The sequence below is a fragment of the Engystomops pustulosus genome, chromosome 7 (genome assembly GCF_040894005.1).
Source record: "Engystomops pustulosus chromosome 7, aEngPut4.maternal, whole genome shotgun sequence".
NCBI lineage: Eukaryota > Metazoa > Chordata > Amphibia > Anura > Leptodactylidae > Engystomops > Engystomops pustulosus.
The window spans coordinates 162,965,712-162,987,736 of NC_092417.1; the positions used below are offsets into that span (position 1 = coordinate 162,965,712).

At 49.0% G+C, this 22,025-nt stretch overlaps 1 protein-coding gene across 2 annotated transcripts in view; it reads left to right on the top strand.

The window, feature by feature from the left end:
• The first annotated feature begins 2,289 nt into the window (after positions 1–2,289).
• The window catches only part of QSER1 (glutamine and serine rich 1), a 32,124-nt gene continuing 12,388 nt past the window's right edge, over positions 2,290–22,025 (top strand). The window contains exons 1-4 of one of the 2 annotated variants that reach the window (XM_072118613.1): positions 2,290–2,597; positions 16,416–16,528; positions 16,612–16,773; positions 18,262–21,813. In XM_072118613.1, the coding sequence (XP_071974714.1) occupies positions 2,494–2,597; positions 16,416–16,528; positions 16,612–16,773; positions 18,262–21,813 (3,931 nt within the window). In that variant the 5' untranslated portion in view covers positions 2,290–2,493. The remainder of the gene's footprint in view (positions 2,598–16,415; positions 16,529–16,611; positions 16,774–18,261; positions 21,814–22,025) is intronic. The other variant, XM_072118612.1, reaches the window with a different exon arrangement.

Here is a 22,025-nt window from a genome sequence, read left to right on the forward strand (position 1 = left end):
GATGATGGTGATGATGAGGTCCGGGGATGATGATGGTGATGATGTCTGGGGATGATGGTGGTGGTGATGTCTGGGGATGATGGTGGTGATGTCTGGGGATGATGGTGGTGGTGATGTCCAGGGATGATGGTGGTGGTGATGTCCGGGGATGATGGTGGTGGTGATGTCCGGGGATGATGATGGTGGTGATGTCTGGGGATGATGGTGGTGGTGATGTCTGGGGATGATGGTGGTGATGTCTGGGGATGATGGTGGTGGTGATGTCCAGGGATGATGGTGGTGGTGATGTCCGGGGATGATGGTGGTGGTGATGTCCGGGGATGATGGTGGTGATGTCCGGGGATTATGGTGGTGATGTCCGGGGATGATGATGGTGGTGATGTCCGGGGATGATGATGGTGGTGATGTCCGGGGATGATGGTGATGATGTCCGGGGATGATGGTGATGATGATGATGTCCGGGGATGATGGTGGTGATGTCCGGGGATGATGGTGGTGGTGATGTCCAGGGATGATGATGGTGGTGATGTCTGGGGATGATGGTGGTGATGTCTGGGGATGATGGTGGTGGTGATGTCCGGGGATGATGGTGGTGGTGATGTCCGGGGATGATGGTGGTGGTGATGTCCGGGGATGATGGTGGTGGTGATGTCCGGGGATGATGGTGGTGGTGATGTCCGGGGATGATGGTGGTGATGTCCGGGGATGATGGTGGTGATGATGTCCAGGGATGATGGTGATGGTGATGTCCGGGGATGATGATGGTGATGATGTGCGCGGATGATGGTGGTGATGATGCCCGGGGATGATGATGGTGGTGATGTCCGGGGATGATGGTGGTGATGATGTCCGCGGATGATGGTGGTGATGATGCCCGGGGATGATGATGGTGATGATGTCCAGGGATGATGGTGGTGATGTCCGGGGATGATGGTGGTGATGAAGTCCAGGGATGATGATGGTGATGATGTCCGGGGATGATGATGGTGATGTCCGGGGATGATGATGGTGATGTCCGGGGATGATGGTGGTGATGTCCGGGGATGATGATGATGGTGGTGATGTCCGGGGATGATGATGGTGGTGATGTCCGGGGATGATGGTGGTGATGTCCGGGGATGATGATGGTGGTGATGATGTCCGGGGATGATGATGGTGATGATGTCCGGGGATGATGGTGGAGGTGATGTCCGGGGATGATGGTGGTGATGATGTCCGGGGATGATGGTGGAGGTGATGTCTGGGGATGATGGTGGTGATGATGTCTGGGGATGATGGTGGAGGTGATGTCCGGGGATGATGGTGGTGATGATGGTGGTGATGATGCCCGGGGATGATGGTGGTGATGTCCGGGGATGATGATGGTGATGATGTCCGGGGATGATGGTGGTGATGATGTCCGGGGATGATGGTGGTGATGATGTCCGGGGATGATGATGGTGATGATGTCCGGGGATGATGATGGTGGTGATGATGATGTCCGGGGATGATGGTGGTGATGATGTCCGGGGATGATGGTGGTGATGATGTCCGGGGATGGTGGTGATGATGTCCGGGGATGATGATGGTGGTGATGTCCGGGGATGATGGTGGTGGTGATGTCCGGGGATGATGGTGATGATGTCCGGGGATGATGGTAGTGGTGATGTCTGGGGATGATGATGATGATGATGTCCGGGGATGATGCTGATGATGTCCGGGGATGATGGTAGTGGTGATGTCCGGGGATGATGGTGATGATGTCCGGGGATGATGATGGTGGTGATGATGTCCGGGGATGATGATGGTGATGATGTCCTTGGATGATGGTGGTGATGTCCGGGGATGATGATGGTGATGATGTCTGGGGATGATGATGGTGGTGATGTCCGGGGATGATGGTGATGATGTCCGGGGATGATGATGGTGATGATGTCCGGGGATGATGGTGGTGATGATGTCCGCGGATGATGGTGGTGATGTCCGGGGATGATGGTGATGATGTCCGGGGATGATGGTGGTGATGATGTCCGGGGATGATGATGGTGATGATGTCCGGGGATGATGGTGGTGATGATGTCCGGGGATGGTGGTGATGATGTCCGGGGATGATGATGGTGATGATGTCCGGGGATGATGATGGTGATGATGTCCGGGGATGATGGTAGTGATGATGTCGGGATGATGATGGTGATGATGTCCGGGGATGATGGTGGTGATGATGTCCGGGGATGATGGTGGTGATGATGTCCGCGGATGGTGATGGTGATGATGTCGGGGCTGCACTAGGCCTCAGCCGCCAGCAGGGGGAGCGGGAGAGGGAGGAGGCGCTGTGCCCGCTGCATCCTGGGAAATAAACCAACATGGGGAGCAGCTCCGGGCTCCTGCACTACAATCCGGCGGAGTGAGCGCGATCCTGCCCCGCGCCCTCCTCCTCCTCATAGCGGCCGCTGCGTCACCGCCTCCCGGGGACGATGTGACGGGCTGGAAGCGACGACCCGCAGCCTCTCCCGGATGATGGACAGGAACTACCCGACTCCCACCTTCACCGACCCGCTGGCCCCTGCCTCCCCCGCCGCCTGGGCCTACGAGCGGAGCGCGGCCGGGATCAAGCCCAGGTAAGGAGCGCGGCCGGGACGGCGAAGGGGAACTGGGAAAGTCCGGGGATGTGCGGCCTAGTCCTGCAGCCGGGCCTGGGAGTGAGGAGGGAGGGGCTCCGCGGCCCTGTGCAGCCCTACCCGGGGAGGACACTTACCACAGGCCGGGGATCCACCCCAGCTGCAGGCCTGACACCCGATCCGGGCGTGCGAGGAGGCAGTGACCCGGCCATGACACATGTGCTGCTCCTGTCACCTCCATGCAACCTGTGGCTCCAGCGGCTGTGCCCAAACTACAACTCCCAGCATGCACTGACAGGGGGTAACACTCAGGGCTGGCTGGGAGTTGTAGTCCCACAACTTCTGGAGAAGTTATCACCTACCTTCTGACAGGTAACAGCTCGGGGCACCTGGCGCAGGGGGCACCGGGGGTCCCGTCATATTTTGTTGTCCCTTTGCAAAAAATTGTTTAGTTTTCCCCTCAGACTTGAAGATAATCTGACAACTTTCTGCAATTGGGTAAGCAATGTTATAAAATGGACATGTCGGCTTAAAGGGGATGTCTAGGTCACATGTTAGGCTGGTTTTGGGTTTAAATATGTAAATTAAACATATCTGCCCCACTCCGATCCGGTGCTGGTGGCCCTGTGATGGGTGAACACTGCAGCCAATGGCCGTCCTTGGAGGTGACCTCTGTATATGCGGCATAACCCTCTGTCCAGAACCGACAACTGGACTGGGGCTATAGGAATCCTGAGGTGTGGAGGATACAGAAACAAAGCGCATGTACAGTCCCTGCGCCGCGCTAATACTTCCAGTCTTTGGCTTCTGAGCGGAGGGGGGTCAATCCTTGGCTTCCTTGGACGGAACAAGATGTCTCTTCCTTTGATGTCACCCGTCCCGCAGTCCAAGGAGGGAGAAGGAGGTCCCGTGACCCCGTCCTAAGCAGTACAGACCAGCAGGAGCAAGTTCAGGGCACTTTGTTTTGCCATTTTGCCACCTCGGTCCCAAGGGATTTTCCGGAATCTCTGTAAGGCTACATTCACACTAACGTATGGGGGACGTATATACGGCCCCCATACACTTCTATGGGCGCACGGCACCCTACGGGAGCGGTACGGTGCAGCACACGTGCGGCACCGTACCCGGGAAAAAGATAGGCCCTGTCCTATCTTTTCCCATAATACGGCGCCGTGCGCCATAGGTTGCTATGGAGAGGGGCGGGGGTGAGCTGCGCTCACCTCCTCCTCCTCTCCCCGTACACTGCCGTTGCCCGGTATGGTACGGGCGGGCAACGGCAGTGTGAATATAGCCTAAGGGTTTCCACACGTTACAGGTTTCGCTGCACAGAATTGTACGGAAATTGATGACGATCCCATCCCCGCTATGTGGGGAGAAAAAAATCTTTCAATAAGATGTAGTCCCCATCATATAAGTGACCCGTCGCTGTAAACGTTGTACGGAAATTAATCTGTGCGATCCACGTGGAGCCTCGTTTGCAGAATAACTGATCTGCATCAGCAGTAGAGATTAGCGGACCCGTAGTTTCAGGTTCGGCTGCGCGACCCGGACGTACTACTGGATTGGCGACCGAATAGCCAATCCGACAAATTGAGGCTCATCAATTTACCGGATTGGTATTCGGACGCCACTCCGGTAATACTTTCGGGTCGTGTCGCCAGACCCGAACGGAAACTACGTGTCCGCTCATCTCTAATCTGAATTAGTCCGGCTTCATGTAGTTTCTAATTACTGGGGGTAACCCTCAACATGTGCGGATACCCTAAAAATCCTACATGTCTATGGAGCACTGCCTACGCTGCAGATGTGGAATTCTATCCCCTTTCATTTTTGGCCCTAATTACCTACCCAAACTCCCTTGAATGTTATGTAGGGCTGTCCCACATGTGCCCCCCGTATCTTTGTTTTTATTTTCCAGCTGACTTTTATGCCATAAATTCGGTTTAGAAATATGCAAATGAGGCTGAAGTGAGAGGGGGAGGAGTTGGCAGAGCACCTTAGGGCAGTAACAATGCCCCCGCTCCGTCAGCGTCTCCTCTCATCCTCCAGCTACGTCACTCCTAGGTCCTGCAATATGTGGATCTGGAACCCCAAGGTCCTCGAACACCCCCAAAGCACTTCAACCTCATTTGCATCGGACTCATTGTCAGACTCATCAGGGGGGTACGTAGTGATCAGTGGTGGGGTCTTGACTCCTGTGGACTCTCGTGTCCATGAGTCTCTTTCCATTCTTCTTTGGGATTACAGTGTATATAACCATAGTTTCCATGTGACCGCTGAGTCACTGCTGAGATACATCTATAGTCCGGTGTGTCCTGGGGGGATATCACTACTACTGCCCATTATATGACATGTCCTCCAGCTTCCTCTAACCTCACCTACCTAACACTGGCTGATCTGTCTCTGTACACATCTCGCTGCCAGTGGTGGAGAATCCGCTCCATAGCACCTCAGACGTTATAGAATAGTATGAATCAGCACTGATGTGAATAAAGCACTGGGGTGAGATAGTAACTTACTATTTAGTTCTAACAGTCTGTCGGTGTTTCTCTTTTCTCATCCCTTCCTCTTCATAGACTTTTATGTAGTGTTCTACCTTCCAGCCCTTATTCTCTTGTATGTAATTGTGCCTGTTTCTCCTTTCTTACCCCCCTCCACTCTTCAGTGACTTCTATTTAATCTTCTTCCTTATCTTGTGCCCCCTCATAGATTTCTATGTAATAATTTAGCTATGTGTGCCTGTATCCCCCCTTCATATACTTCTGTTATGTTCCACCTCTGTGTGCCTGTACCCCCTTCAGAGACTTCTATGTAATCTAATATGTCTTTTTCTCCATTCTCACCCTCTTCTCTTTCAGTCTTATGTAATGTGTGTGTTTCTCCTTTCTTGCTCCTGCCCTTCTCATAGACGTCTATGTAAACCCTATACCTCTGTGTGCCTATACCCCCTCCTCCTCCTCCTCATAGACTTCTATGTAAACCCTATACCACTGTGTGCCTATACCCCCTCCTCCTCCTCATAGACTTCTATGTAAACCCTATACCTCTGTGTGCCTGTATGTTTTGCTCGTTCCTCCCCCTCCCCTCTTTGTAGACTTGTACTTACCTTTATACTTGAAACCACTGGGACATCTTCAGTCGAGAAGAAGGGGAACCGCTGCCGTCTGATAACATGTATTGCATTTCTACTATTTCTCTTTATTTCTTCTACGTTTCTTACACTTCTATTTGTACTGTTGATTTATGCTAAAATTTTAAGCCACAAAATAAGTGGCAAAAAATGGCAAAAAAAAACATAAGAACATCTATTTTTTTTCCCCTTGTGCTAAAAATAGTAGTAATTTTGGCAGAAATTCTTTACGGTTCAACAGTTCAGGCTCGGCAGGGGATGTTTAACCCCGTAATTGGAGGCGGAATAGGCTGCCCCCCGGAGGTGGATATTAAACCTGCAGGACCATTGTCATGGATGGATATAATGCCAGCGGCGCAGTGTGGACTGACACAAACTCACATGTAATCCATATTCGTGCAAAGTTCTATTCTGTGTGCAGAGTCTTTGGAGAGCTGAGTAGATCGGGGCATTACAATGTCTCCTGTTATTAGCCTGGAACTACTTCTGTTTAATCCAAGGTGTGAATGTAGGGACTACAACCACCAGCATGCATGGTACCATTGTCTTGTCGCAGAGCTGCTCTATGGCGCCACCTGTGGTAGCTTTAAACATTTGGTGTTAATTTGTATCCATCAGATGTTCTGTCGGCGGCATCTGTATTCATGGAGGGGGCTCGGTTCTGTTGTCACGGGTAATAGCTCCTGTCTGGATCTGTGATTTCCTCCATTTGTCCTTGTGGGTTTTTTGTTTTTACCTATTTGTATATATGTGTTATTGTACGTGATGGATATTTGGTGTCGCAGGGAATTTATGGCTTTTTTAGAATCCTGCAGGTCATGTAAAAAGCTTTCCATAAGTCTCCAAAGGCCAGGAACAGGCAGTGGCTAGCTCCCGCAGAATGCCGTAGCGGAGCAGATGGGATTTAAAGGGAATCTGTCACCTGATTTGACCCCTTTAAATGGGTTGGTCATTCTTTTACATAAGTTACATTTACTGCCTTAATAATGATCCCTGAATGTTCAGCAAGTGACTCCGCAGTCCCGCTACATAAATTTGTGTGTAGACTTTCTGTTATTCTTTGTTTACATGTCTGAGCTCTGCTGAATAGGAGGAGCTGCAGCAGCCGGAGAGTTATGACTTCTCCTGCTCCCAGTCCCCATCAGTGAGACGGACAGCAAAAAGAGACACAGTGGGGAACGCCACTTGGGCGGAGGGAATTAGTAAGAAACGGGAAGCTGGGTTTATATGTAGAGGGAAGAGCTGAAGATCTCAAAGAAGGCAAAGCTACAGATACAGATTTATTGAAAAGTGGCCAACCCCTTTAAACTAGCAGCCCCCCTCAGTGGGGGGGGGGGTTAAATGTCCTTTCTAGAATTCCGTCTTTTATGCGAAATCACATCCGTTTACTCCAAAGTCATATGCTGATAAGCAGAGAAGAGTCATATTTTGCCCGAGACGAGTCAAGTTTAGAGAATGCAGGGGGAGAGTTATTTCAGACGCCGCTATGGAACCCACAAAACAGAAATCTGATGTCTGATTAAAGATAATAATTTCCTCTTTCAGGTCGCATCAGGCTTCTAGTTCAGTGATCTACAGAGCTGTGGACAATCCCTACACTTCTCCCCCTGTAGACCTGTGAGGGATGGTTGTGACGTGACTCGCTGACTTCCTCTGTGCTGCTGTATACACATGGATTATACATCATTGTATAAATGTATTAGCAGAACATGAGTAATCCTCCGAGCGCCCTGCATTATGTCATACCCCGCACGTTCCCGGGGTGCAGCTGCTTATTCACATGCGCCTTACGGTTATATATATTATTATAATTTATATGCTTATGGGCGGGGCCTACTGGACAGGAGGGGCGGGGCCTTGTTATTTCATGCGGTTCTTGCTTTCTTATTACATCCCAGACTAGTGATAAAGATCTTCCCGTCATGAGATGTATTTATGTCCGTCCATTAAACGTGACCGCACTTCACTTCGGAAATAAGTCATCTGTCTAATGAATCACAGGCCGTGCAGGGAGAAGGGGAGTGTCTGTAAGGCCTTGTTCACATGGTGCGGGGACATTCGGCAGCTTACATGTGGCTTTAGTAGTCGCATTATTTATAATGTATTTTAGGTATTTTCATACAGTCGGCGCAGTCTGCATTCGGGTTTCTTTTTAACCCATTGACGACCCTTTATATTTGCTCTGCCGTATATCAGACGGCCTGGTGTTTCGGAACATGGTGATGTTTCTGGAGTATAGATAAGGCCCCATTCACACAACCTAAGATCTATGGTTTTCAATGCAGAGGGGGAGAGATGAGGAGCGATCAATCCCCCTCCCTTCTCCACATGGCCAAAAGCTATACCCGGGATCCAATCCGGGGGAGCACACTGCCATGTGAATGAGGCCTAAGGGTTAGTGTCTTTGAAGGGAATCTATTAGTAATTTTTAACAGTGCAAAGCTGCGGGCAGTGTTGGATAGCAGCCTTAGAGATCTGTGTAATATACCTAGTAGCAGGAGTGTGTATAAAAATGTATTTGTGTTCTAGGGTTGTAGCTGGAACTGCTGTGTGAGATCTCCTCCCCGTACTGCTACACAGCCTCTCACCGCTGCTGTAGCAGCTTCTGTTTGAATTGTACAGCGTATGAGGGGCTGTGTAGCAGTACAGTGAGGAGATCTCGCACACCAGAGTCCTTCGGATCCAGCTACAATATGGAATATAAAGACATTTTCAGAGTCCTCCTGCTACCGACCTAAAATGCACACAAAGGTATGGTTACACAGCTTTCCAGGAACTATATCTAACACTGTGTACTGCTTTGAATAGTCAGAAATGTATTGGCATCTACCATCGTCTCTTTTAAATGTCTTTCCTTATTGACAGACGCAGGATCCGTCCTAACTTTCCCGCTACAGCACCTCCTATTCATCAGAGCTCAGACATGTAAACAAAGAATCACACAGAGTCTGCACACAGCACAAAAATAAGTAGCTGGAATGCTGAATCACTTGATGAACATTCTGGGATTTTTATTAAGGTAGTAAAGGCACACGGACAACTTAAGTAAGACTGGCCAACCCCTTTAATATAAAAGTAACTGCAGTCTTTCTGTATCCCAATTGGTGTCTTGGAGAAAGGTAGCTGGGGCTTGAGTCACATGGTCTAATCTTTTTTTTTTTTAATTGTTACTGTATATTTTTTTCCATCTGTAACGCCAGGCCCTGGTGATGCCGGTTATACGGACAGGGGCCAGATGTGATCACGTGACATTGGTGGCTGATTTCTTCTCTGTGGTGAGCAGTATGACGGTGTCGCCGGGTCTGGTATCGGCCATGTTTGTGGGGAGCGAGCGCGGCTCATAATCACAGTCTATATTCTCCAGTACGGGGAATTATTAGCGTCCCGGCTGATTGTTTAATTACAGATCTACGTAGAAGGAACGGCGTGCGGCCTGTCGGATCAGCCTTGTATGGTAATATATGCACAACTTGTGACTAATCCCTACTGCTCGTATTCCTCTTCATGTTCCAAAATTAGATGGGTATACTGTGGGGATGTTATAGTTTATGAAAGGCTCATAATGGGTTAAAAAACAAAAGTAAACATCTCCTACCCGTTTCTGGCTGAACTTCCGTTATGTGTCTATTTCCTGCTTTTTAACACTCCGAGCCAATCACCATCCACCGAGCCTGTGATTGGCTGCTCAATGGAATAGGTTAACTTTATTAAGAGATGTCGTTGTGGATGCCTAACCTATGAGACGGGTATCTATAGTATGTGGTATAAATGTGTGACCTGTAGGGGGCCCTAATACTCGGCATGGTATAATCCCCCACAGCAGACCACCCACATCTTCGGGACGGATCAGCGGCTTGGGTTTCCTTTGTATAAAATTCAGCCACATAACCAAGTTTTATACAGATTATAAAAGCTTTTAGTACAAATATATAATCGCTCCAGATCGGTCACGTGATCGCGCCCCCCCCCCCCATTCCCCCTGTGTATGTTTATAGGGCCGAGCTATAAATATTTCAGACGTTTCACGAGCACTCGATTATTCTGGCTTCATAGCTGTCGTGGATTATGCCTTTGTTTCGAAGCCTTGAAATGGTATGGATGTGGGGGTACGGCTATGTTCACAGGACCGATGTGCGTTCAGGCTTAATCACATGTGATATCCGATTTCTACGCCCCGTGTCGAAATATGATGTGCAGTGGTTGACGCCTAATTGTAGCGTTTGGAGTTCACCGCTTGTGAATACAGAAGGCACATAACTCTGAGTCCCCCCGTATTCTTGTGCTCTAGTTCCTGTGCCGTTTAGGCTCAGAAAATTGGTGGCCTGTTATTAGGATAGGGCATAAACACCCCCATTGGCTATTTGAAGGGCATGAGGGTGCACATTGTGTTTGGCTTAGTTTGTGACCCCTTCATTGTGCTGAACTACACATGTACAGAAAGTAGGACACCCCCCTCGCTGATCTGATAATGGGTTATCCTATCAATTAGACCATCCACAGTTTCGAGGATAACTTGATGGGGGATGGGCCTAGTGGAGCAGTCGGTCGAGCGCACTTACTGCCGCTCTATTCATTGTGTATAGGAGAAATTGCTCATCTCAGAGTCCAAGGATGGACATTGATGGGGCAAATGCTTGATGTGTGTTGGAATGGGACTCCTCCACCCAAGCCCCCACCCCACCTCCCCCCCAAAAAAAAAAAAACTTCCAAGATCAGATTATTATGTCCTATAATTTTGGGTCAACCTTTTAATGCTATGATAGGCCGCGTAGACTTCGTTCTCCAGTTGTTCTGGCTCAAAAGTTATCAGCTTTGTGTCTGTGCCCTATGGCTGTAATAGGGTCTTACTGTAACCATGAAGCGGCCGCTGACTGTTGTCGCCATGAAGCGGCCGCTGACTGTTGTCGCCATGAAGCGGCCGCTGACTGTTGTCGCCATGAAGCGGCCGCTGACTGTTGTCGCCATGAAGCGGCCGCTGACTGTTGTCGCCATGAAGCGGCCGCTGACTGTTGTCGCCATGAAGCGGCCGCTGACTGTTGTCGCCATGAAGCGGCCGCTGACTGTTGTCGCCATGAAGCGGCCGCTGACTGTTGTCGCCATGAAGCGGCCGCTGACTGTTGTCGCCATGAAGCGGCCGCTGACTGTTGTCGCCATGAAGCGGCCGCTGACTGTTGTCGCCATGAAGCGGCCGCTGACTGTTGTCGCCATGAAGCGGCCGCTGACTCCTCCATCCTGCTCATTGCTCTGCGCTCCAGATGTTCCTCATAGGAAAATGTTAATTCTGTCCAGCTGAGCCATTTTCGAGCCTATTTTACCGCTGGGACCTGATACATCCATTGTAGGCAGAATGGAAGGGACTGGAAGCAGGTGAGGCCCGGATTAGCGACTCAGCACTGGCATCGCCTCAGTAATCAAGGCAGGAAATATAGATTTTTAAGCAGCTTTTCTACTGTAAATGCACGATTTTCCTCTACGCCTTCTGCTTGGGTGCAGATTGTTAAATCGCTACAGATTGATCGCTGGGCAGAGCCGGGATAACCACAGGCGTGTGATCAGATGGGGATAAAAAGGGGGGAATGTTATGCAGAAAAAAATTGTGGCATTTGGGTATGATCTGGACCCTTTCACCCACTATGATATGATTCTGCAGCGCATCTTGGATGTCTCCATAATCCGTCAGGGTCCTATCACTGTCCTATGTGATGCAGTTCATCCTGCCTGCTGCTTGTGGTGGGTTTCTCCCCTCATGGCTCTTACAAGCAGGAGGCAGGGGGAGCGGCGTGAAGCTATGCATGTACCCCACCACTACCCATACATGCACATCTCGCCCCCATTGTCAGGATAGCAGCATTTGGACCCTCACTCTTCATCACCCTAAATATAATTTGTTGGAAAGCTCCTAAAAATCTAATATCCTTTCTGCACGCTCTGACGCCATTGTGTTAGCCCCTCCTCCCCACCCCCACCATTCATCAGATTGTAAGCTCCTGTGGGCAACAACTCACTGTATTATCCTTGTGATTTGATAGGCTATGGTAATAATTATGATTTGGGTTAATAGCAAAATTATTTAAGCCATTCATGTATAGAGACATCTGGCTGCAATCTGCCATTAAACAAACACGGGAGGGCCTTTTGATTTTTTTGTATTTTTTTCATTCTCCTTTTGACATTTGCATATTTCTCTCTATGGAAGAAAGTGTGTGTGTGTTATAGCAGGTCCATAGTCTGTGCCATCACATCACTATTTTAGGCTACCAACTCCCTTAGGCATAGCAAGCAGTGGTGGAGAGTCACCCTATACTTTACCTGTCACCATGATTGTCAGTACAATGTGACTGAGGCACCCGTTATTTCAATGGGAGAGAGCGCAACGCAGGAGATGTGCGTGCGGCTACACACATAGGAAATGGAGCAGCAGCAGCAGTGGGGCCCTGGGTGTTTAAGGCAAGTCCAGGGTGGGTCACTTACTGCATACAGAATAAAAACTCCACAAAGCCTGAGGGAGGGGGTAGTCTCCCTTTAATGAAATCTACCATTATCTGGGAGACACATTTAAACTACAAATACTCCCTTCCTCTTGATGTTGATGCCGGTGGTGGCCTTCTCTAAGTTTGACACGCTGGAATAACCTAGAAAATTATAATTAGCAGCCCGGAGCACGGGGACAATGTGTCCAGAGCTCCGCCCTTCTAATTATGCACGCCCCCTGCGTGACGTTTCCTCCCTCTTCAAAATGGGAGAGGAAGAAATCTTATCACGCAGGAGGTGTGAATTCATAATTATCAGCATGAATGCATAATTGGCAGCCCGGAGCCCCGGACACCTTGTCCCCGCACTCGGGGCTGTGAATTATACGTTTCGTTTAGAGAAGGACACGGCTGGGATCAACGTCAAGAGGAACATAGGTAAGTATTTGTAGTTTAAAGGAAATCTACCACTAGCTGGTAGACATGTTAAACTGTAAACATCCGTAAAATCGTTGCCAAACCAGTAACTGATCTTTTTTTTTTTCCATGACCTCGAAACTTTTATCGTTTACTGTAACATTCTCCTGGTGCTTTGGTCTTTGTTTTTGGCATCGCAGCGGTGACCACCGTGGTTGCCCACATAGGCCGATGATGGGGTATAAAGCCATGTTTTGCCAAAATTACATAGGTATGACATCTAGGTATGATCAGTGCCATATCTTTCCATCTGTAACTTTCTTGTATCCGGGAAGATGATTTCCGCATTCGGAGTAAGTAACGTTACACATCACCGCGTCGCCTCGTACGGCCCCGGCTCCGTGTAAAGGACTCTCGGCGGAGGCCGCCTGCTGCTTTCCGATGGAGTCATCCGTGTTTGCCGGTGACATTCCGGGGACACTTAGTGGTTTTCCGTGTGACACGTCAGCCCCAGGATCAGGCAAGCGCTGCCAGCGTGTGTGTGAAAGCCTTGGCGGCCGTCCAGCACCCCCCTCCGCGATAATATCCTATTCTCTACTCCAGGGAACGTCTCCGGCTTTTCAATTATCTCACCGTTCCTCGTAACAAGGTGTTCAGCCTGGAAGGATTCTGCAGAGAGACGTGTCATTTTAGCGATTTATTAATATTTCAGCTGGATTTTTTTACTGTGCTAATTTTTTGCTTTCATTGTGACTTGTGTTTTTTACCCAATGATGGAGACATTAATGTCAACTAGGAATGTTTGGGGTACACGTACGTCCTCTTGTTATCATTCATGGCAAATTTTACTCCACAGCAATCCCCCCCCCCCCCCCCCCCCCCCCCCCCCGGAACTAATCCGGCATGCAAATGGTCACTCGGACCTAGGAAGATGGGTTGGGGAAGGATTCGGTGCAGTTACCACCTCCCGGGCACTTGCCGTCATGCCAGGTCTACTTGCTTTCTGATGGTTTGGGGACATATAATTTCTGGATGCCCCAGGCCCCCCCCCATACATGTAATAATTGTTAGATCCCACTAAATTTGTGGGTCTAGACGAATCCTCTAGTCTGGTAAACCAAGTCCATTCTCTGTCCCCAGGCCAATCTTATATTCCTTTTGGAAAGTAGAACAACGTTTCTCCCGAACGCACAGATTTCCTTCCTTGCTCTGGAGAATTTCCGTTACTTAAAGCCGAGCTGATCCGGTTACTATAATTATCCGGCTATACCTAGTCATTTTCTTGTGGTGCTCCGAGACAAGTGGTAAATGAACCATGTTTTTACCCTTCCGTACAGCTGGATGTTATATATTTCTGCACCCTCTTGGGGAGTATCATAGCAGAGATGGAGGATATTACTCAGATCTGTACATTTCTCATCTTCTCCTATCATTTTTGGAACACCCGAGTCATAGGTTATCTTAAACTACGGATGCATTGAGCTGTGAAGCAGAGTAAAGGGTATTCCGTGAATTTAGAAAACCCTCAGGGGGGGATGGAGTGAGGCAAAATAACTCATACTTGCCCTGCTCCGGCTCTTAGTTCCCATTGAGTTGCTTCCTGTGACGTCTGTTCCCTTTGCTAGGCTACTGCACTCCCTGAAAGTATCCCTAAAAGGAATGTGTAAGTGATTTTGACCACACACATGGTAAGATATAGGTCCTGGAGATCTGTGTAGTAACTCAATATGTGTGTGTTAACAGCAGGACTGTGATAGTGGATTGAAATTCCAGGATTGTACCTGGACTTTGTGTATTGGGGGGGGGCATGTCCGAGGAGATGTCCTTCGATGAGTCCTGTGAAACCCCAGAAACTGAAGTATTGGAGAAATGGGTGTCCCGTATTCATTGAAATCCCCTTTTAAGGCAGAGCTATAAGAGCGCAACAATGTGAGGACCACCCCAAGTACATAAAGTGCAGCTACATTCCTGGAATTTAAATCCATTATCGCAGTTCTTCTGATGCCACACAAATATTGGGTTACTACACAGATCTCCAGGTCTTGTATCTTACCATGTGCATAGTCAAAATCGCTTACATATTCCTTTTAAGGATACCTGAACATTTGGTGACAGGCAGGGGTGGATTAAGACTGCCATGGGCCCTGGAGTGTGTGAATATTATAGCCCCTACAATCAAGCTTCTTGGGGAATGTGTCCCTTCTGCCTGCTTTCAATCTGTGGTTTCAGGACTTTTAGAGGACCTTCAAAGGTCCTTTTCTTTCTTGCACTATAAAACGAGGGCAGCACGTTGGCTCAGTGGTTAGCATTACAGCCTTGCAGCGCTGGGGACTTGGGTTCAAGTCTTAGGTTCAACATTTGCAAAGAGTTTGTATGTTCTCTCTGTGTTCTCGTGGGTTTCCTCCGGGTCCTCCGGTTTCCTCCCACACTCCAAAACATATTGGTAGGTTGATTAGATTGAGCCTCATTGGGGACAGGGAATTGGCAAGCTCTGTGCGGCGTTGTGTAATCTGTTTGTGCTATATAAATACAGATTTATTATTTTTACTATCTTTCTAGACATTAATCCGCACACGATCATCGGGATCTCTTCCCCTCCCCAACATTTTTTCCTACCAGAGTGCCGATCTCCGAGGCAATGATTCGATTTATGCGTCTCAGATCCCGAGCGTTACTCAAGGTCTTATTTTCCAGGTTCTTGAAGGCAATGGCTGTAATAAAGTAGTGGCCCTGGTTAGGTCTGTGAAGATGATTTTGAGTGCTACGTTTGGATGGGAGAAGCTGGGAGTGAAGGGCCCCGGCTGGCGATGGCTTCCTGCGAGAGCGGCGCTGTCTGTATTTTCCAGGCCTTGGCCGCCTGCCACACAGTATGAGCTCATGAACATCCACATGGACTGTCATAAGCCGTCAGCGATTGTTTTCTTTATTGACTGTAATGAGCGAGACTTTACAGTTTCGTTGTGCAGCGCGTTTCGAGCCCCCGCCAGAAGAGTGAGCGCCGCTGCTATTTCCAGGCTCTATGCCTCATTTCTTCCAGATGGAGGTCTTCACAAAGTACTAATGCGATCGACAAACTATAGTCTGCGTTGTGCCTTGCTCTGTGTGTGTGTGGTGGCCGGATCAATTGGTCTAGTGTGTAAGGGGGGGGGGGGGGTACACTGTGTGGGGGCGGAATAATCAGAAAGACTTTCTATGTGGTTAGGGGTGGGATCAGGGGACTATTGCATTATGTGAAAGGGGTGAGATTGTCAAGATTTGTGCTGTGTGTGGGGGCGGGAGCAGCGGGACTGTTGCTCACTGTATGGAGGGGGTGGGATCAGCAAGACTCTTGGCCACTGGTGGTAGGGGCGGGAGCAGCGGGACTGTTGCGCACTGTATGGAGGGGGCGGGATCGGGTGGACAGTTGCGCACTCTGTGGTGGGGTCTGGACTCTTGGCCACAGTGCGGTGGGGGCGGGATCAGCAGGTCTGTTGCGCACTGTGTGGTGGGGGGCGAGACTCTCGGCCACTGTGTGGTGAGGGTGGGATTGGGCGTGACTATTACGCACTGTGTGGTGGGGGCGGGATCGGGAGTGACTATTACGCACTGTGTGGTGGGGGCGTGATCGGGCGTGACAGTTGCGCACTGTGTGGTGGGGGCGGGACTCTTGGCCACTGTGTGGGCGGGGATTGGCTAGATTGTATTATACCCAGTAGCCGCCTAACCGGTTTGCCAAATATACCTGTGATAAGATTTATCTGTATTTGACTTGAAGTTCTGCAGTTTGTGCTGATTATTTCTTTCCTGTTTATGTTCCTCCAGTCTGAGCTATGGCGCGGGGCATCCTACTCATTCGGACACGGAGCTCCTCCACCGGCAGACCTATGCGGCCACCCACCAGCTCCCTGGATACGCCACCACGCACCATCCTACAGGTAGCACATGTCATGTATAACTTACTGGCCGTTCTTAACATGAAAATGGCTTTCCAATGCTGTAAAATGTCTCTTGGTTTCAGGCTTATCCGGCCTATTCGATACGAGCCTCCACGTGGCCGGCGGTAACACTACAGAGACGTCAGTGATGAACTTTCTATCCGCCATCGAGTCTCGGACGGCTCAGGCAGCGTCGTCAGGCACAACCCTCCTGCCACAGTTCAGGGCTCCATCATGGCAAACTGGTAATAGCAGCTCCTACTACCGGACAAGCGGTAGTACACAAGACTCGTGGGGTCTTATAGATATAGCTGCACCTTTTATATACCTCCTGTTAGTTTTCACTCTATGTATACAGAGGGCAGGACCCTGAGCCTTTTGTAGTAAATGCAGCAATTTGCAATCCGTTTCCTAATGTGTGGAAAGTTGCAGCTTTGCTACGTCGCTCCATGTTACTTCCCTCTGCATGTACAGACTGAATACATTTATAAATTGCCCCTTTATTGCAGATACATCTTGGTCTGAATAAGGCCTAGTGTACTGTAGTAATTCTCTAGTTAAAGGGAATCTATCAGGCACCGAGACACTGATAATCTTATGTTTGTTATCTGTGGCTTCCTGCCTTCTAAAATCAACTTAGAAAACCATGCTAATGAGACAAAGGGGCTTCTGGGGGAGTTACCGGAGCTTTTGCCGTGCTGTAGCTCCACAGGCTGTTACACTGTGTGAGATTACATCAGGGAGAAGAGTAGCGGCCTCTGAAGCTGGAGCACAGAGAAGCTTTGATAACACCCCCAGTATCCTTTTTGGTCATTAGCATAATTATAAATGTTGATACTAGAAGGAAGGAGGCCATGGATAGCAAATATAAGAAGATTACCACAGTCACAGTACCTGGATCTATGAGTAATGTCCCTGGTTTATCAATGTCCCTAAATTGTTTTTAGTAAAGGTTTATATTCCCCATGAAATAATAATTCTGGAGCATCGTTATCAACAAATTGTGCTGTTCCTCTATTATTCCTCCTAGATGTGTATGAATAAAACAACTGGGTGCTGGTTACTAGTTCTATGTCATTACATGATGAGACTGTTTGCAAGCAATGTTATATTATCATCTGCAAGATAGAACAGGACTCCCGATCTTGTGATCAGTGGGGTCCCAGTAGTCAGACCCTCATTCAGATTGTCCTGCCCTATACAACTTACTATAAACCCTATAAAGGAAATCTACCATCACAATCCATCATGATAAACCAGTGAAACTTACTCATAGATTCAGGCACCGGGACTGGAATAATCTTCTTATTTTTGTCATCCATCGCCTCCCTTCTTCTAAAATCAAGTTGTACATTTATGCTAATTAGCAAGAAGTGGTGTGGGAAGGGTTAACCAGAGCCCCCTCTATGCTTGTCTCACTCTGCCTCTGTGTGCCGAAACTTCCTCTGCTGATTGTCTCACCCTACCTCTGGTCAATGTAACAGCCTGTGAAGCTGTAGCACGGAGGGGGCTCTGGTAACACTCTCAGAGCACTTATGGTTAATTAACATTACCTTTTAAAGTGTGAGCAGCCCGATTTGTGACTGTTTTAGAAAGTTGGGATAGACGGCTGTTTGCTGAACAGCTGTATATAGACGCGTAACCCAATTGACAATGGGTATGCGGTCTCCATAGTGTTTAGCGCTGTCTCTTTACTTGTCCTGCCTCTCACTGTGCGTTTTGCTGTGTTGCAGGCATGCATTCCTCGACAGCAACCGAACTGTTTGTGACCGGAGCTCTGCAAACCTCTGGAACCTTTCCAACATCTGCGCTCTCCGCCTATCAGCACCCAAACACGTTCAGCTCTAGAAACTTTGCCACGACTCCATCTTTAACCCTTCAAGATGGGACTTTCGGCGCGGCGACCAACGGTCTGCTCTCTCCTCACGACCCGCTTCTGCAGATCAAGTCGTCACAGACCCCCACCGCCTTGACCTTCGAGCGCCTGGGCAGCGCCGTGCTGAGTACCGGCATCCCACAGTCCTCGACATATCGCTCTGCCCAGGAGTCTGCGCCACATCTCTTACAGCCCCAGTTCAGTTTGTTGCCGTCAGCACTCGGTGGGACCCAGCAGACCCCTCAGCCATACAGTACATCAGTGTTTACTGGTTCTACCGCCTCCATTGAAAGAGCACTTCAGAGGGAATGTAGTGTTATAAAACACCATCAGAGGCCTTCTAGTACACAGTCTGTACAGGCGCAGCTATCTGGTACTCAGCATTCCTTACCGAATTATTTAACAAGCGCAACCGGGGCTGCCTTGCAGGACACGAGACAGTCCGCTCTGTTATGTGCTCCTCTCGGAGCTCTTACTCAGGTGAGCAATGGTGGACCGGTACAGAAAACCCCTCAAGTTTCTGTGGAATTATCTCAATCTTACCCATCTGTCATACCATCCCCCGGCTTCCCTCCTTCTTCGACGAAAGCGAAAAACTGTCCCACAAAGGTACCCCCGAGGTCATCAAAGACCCCCAAATCTCAGAGTGTAGCGTCTCCTGGGCAGACCCAAAGTTATATAAAGTCTTCTCAGAACCAGAGTTCTGTCATTTCAAGCCAAGCACAAGCCTTCTCCACAGCACAGCTTAGTAGCCTCCTACCTGTAAGTCAGTCCCCCAGCTACGTGTCCACGCAGTCCCCCAACCTGCCATCCGCTAGTCAATCGCAAGTTTTTTCAACAATCAAATCCGAAAAGCTGCCTCCTCTATACAAACCACTGACTGTGTTCTCAAGCCAATCGCAAACCATAACCTCGGGCAGCCAGACACTAAGTTATTCGACGGATCAGCCGCTTACGCTGCCTTCGGTTTCCAGCGAGAACTACTCCGATCAAACGAGAGATTTGTCTTCAGCTAACCAGACTCAAAGTTATTCTTCCAGTAACACTCAGGGTTTAACTCCAGTCAGTCAATCACAAGTTAGCTATTCATCTCAGTCCCAGGTGATGTCCCCTGTAAGTCCATCAGAAAGTTACAATTCGGGTCAGAACCTACCACTATCATCCCCATCTCTTCCATTTTCCGCTTCCTCACGTGGACAGACTTTGCCTGCGTCAAGCCCTACCCAAAATTACATTTCTATGCATTCATCCCAGGCTTCGCAAGACTCCACCTCGCCACAGTCTCAAAAGTTTTTGCCAACGGTCCCCTCATCCACGTTTTCACCACCTCCCCACTCGCAAGCATTACAAAACAGTAGAACGACCGCGGACTCCAAATCCTACGGGAAGAGGAAGTCTGAAACCAACCTGTATGCAAGCGTCAAACAAGAGGAGAAATTCCAAATGCCGGATCTGCAGGCGTTACAGCAGCAAACCAATATGGAGACGTCTAGCCAAGGACTGAACGACGGGGAGATGAATACACAAGAGACGGCTTACAGTGTTTCCAAGGCCGATGACCGATATTCTCAAAGTGTTATCAAGAGCAATTCTCGTCTGGAAGACCAAGTCCTCGGCCTTCAAGGGCCTAAAAAAGACGAACGAATGTTGAGCCCTGTCGGTCACATGTCTCAGCATGTCGGTCACTTAAACAGTTCAGGCGGCCACGATGCTAAAAATTCTACAGACTTAATACAACCCACACAAGTTAGCGCTAAGGATTTGAGTCAGCATAACATGTTACACAAAGTTCACGAAACAAAACTTCCGGAGCAGCCAAGTACGTCCCCACAGCTCCAGGCGGTTTTGAGGCACCCTCAACAACATCTTCAACTACAAGGCACGCAGGTACTTTTGGATTCAGATTTGCAAATGTTTCAGCAGTCCATTTTGCAGTCCAACATGGGGCAAGCAAAGGCGCCCGCTTCAATGCAGCGCATTCAGAGTCCTCAGCAAGTGGCGCCGCAGTTCCTCCAGATGGATGGGCACATCATCCAGAGCAATGGTGGGCAACCTCAACCATCTCTCCACTCTCAAAGCTCGGACGTCATAAAAATGGACACCTCCGACGGGAAGCATCTGCAACAGCACTTGCAGCCGAAAGATTTCGGCCAGAGACCGCGGCTAGACTCCAAGAATCAGTTTGAGTCTTTAAACCCAATGTGTTTCACAGAGTCCATGTTGCTCGGTGATGAACGAAACTTTTTGTCTCATGTTGATGACATTTTAGCAGCTACAGCAGCTCAAGAGTTTGCCAAGTCTTCTAGCGAGGATAGTTTGTCGGTGAAACCCGACGACTCAAAGTCCCGTTTTCAGTCCCTGAATATAAGGAATTCGCCTGCAAACTTTACATCCTCAAAGCAGCAGCAGAACCTAAACACTCTTTCGTTAAATGGCGGCCAAACAGCAATAAACCTTTCCACTGTTTCTACAACTCATTCCAAAAACACAAGTCTTGATCAAAACCAGATTCGGCCTTTAGAGCAAGAATTGCCAAGCGGGATGGGTTCACCGGTGCTCGGGACCAGTCAGGATGACCATGAGAAGAATTCCGAGATGGCTAAGAAGAATGAATCCAAGGACACTAGCGATGTAGCAGGAGATATCGGAGATTCAGATTTCATGGCGAGTGCAAACAACCTCAGTAAGGAAAATTCAGCATCTGATGGAGACTTTATGATGAACACGGATGACAATGCCTCTCAGGTTCAGCACATGTCCACAAGTGATCCTCAAGCAGGCAGCAGCTCTAGTGGCCAAATGGAGGAAGACTGCCAAGATCTAGGCCAAGACGGCCTTCCAAAGATCAAGGGCAAAGATAGAATGCCAATGAAACCGTTTTCGGAAGATGAAAACTCAAACGTCAAGCAAGCGAAACGGAACGTACAGATGAAACGGCCCTTGTCTAAAGGCCCTGAGTCAGGGATGCCGTACTCCACGCACGTTTCTGAGGGGTACTATGATAGCTATCAGCACCAAGAAAGGATGAGGCAGAAGATAAAGGAAGTGGAGGAGAAACAACCAGAAGTCAAAACTGGTTTCATTGCATCGTTCTTGGACTTTTTAAAGACCGGACCAAAGCAGCAGTTCTCTGCTCCTGCTGTGCGTGTACCTAATCGAATCAGGAGGCCGTGTACCCCGGTGATAAAGACACCTTGTCCTGGACCAGTTCCTCAGCCTCAAGCAGCAGGTTCGGAGGTGGCTGGCTCTCCTAAAAAGACTGAGGAGGAGTTTAAGAAAAATCTGGAGGCACTGCCGTCCTTTTCTTCTGATGACGATGATTCTGTCGGAGGCAATAATGATCTTCAGAAGAGCATCACCACAGCGTTGTCCGCCTTGGATGAGAATGGCGAGAAGAAGGTTAAAGCAGGTGAGTGTTTCGAGTTGCGAAGAGCTTGGTGGACTACCTTTCATCTAAGGTAGTCCAAGAATTTTGATAGTAGTAGGTGGACTGTTGAACTATCTCCGGTGCAGTCTAGTTCATGTTGGCTATTAGTCATAGACCCTAGATGAAGGCCACAGCGATCTAGGGTCTTGATGAGCTCCTAGTCAATGTCCAGATTGTTCAGTTTAACCTGACAT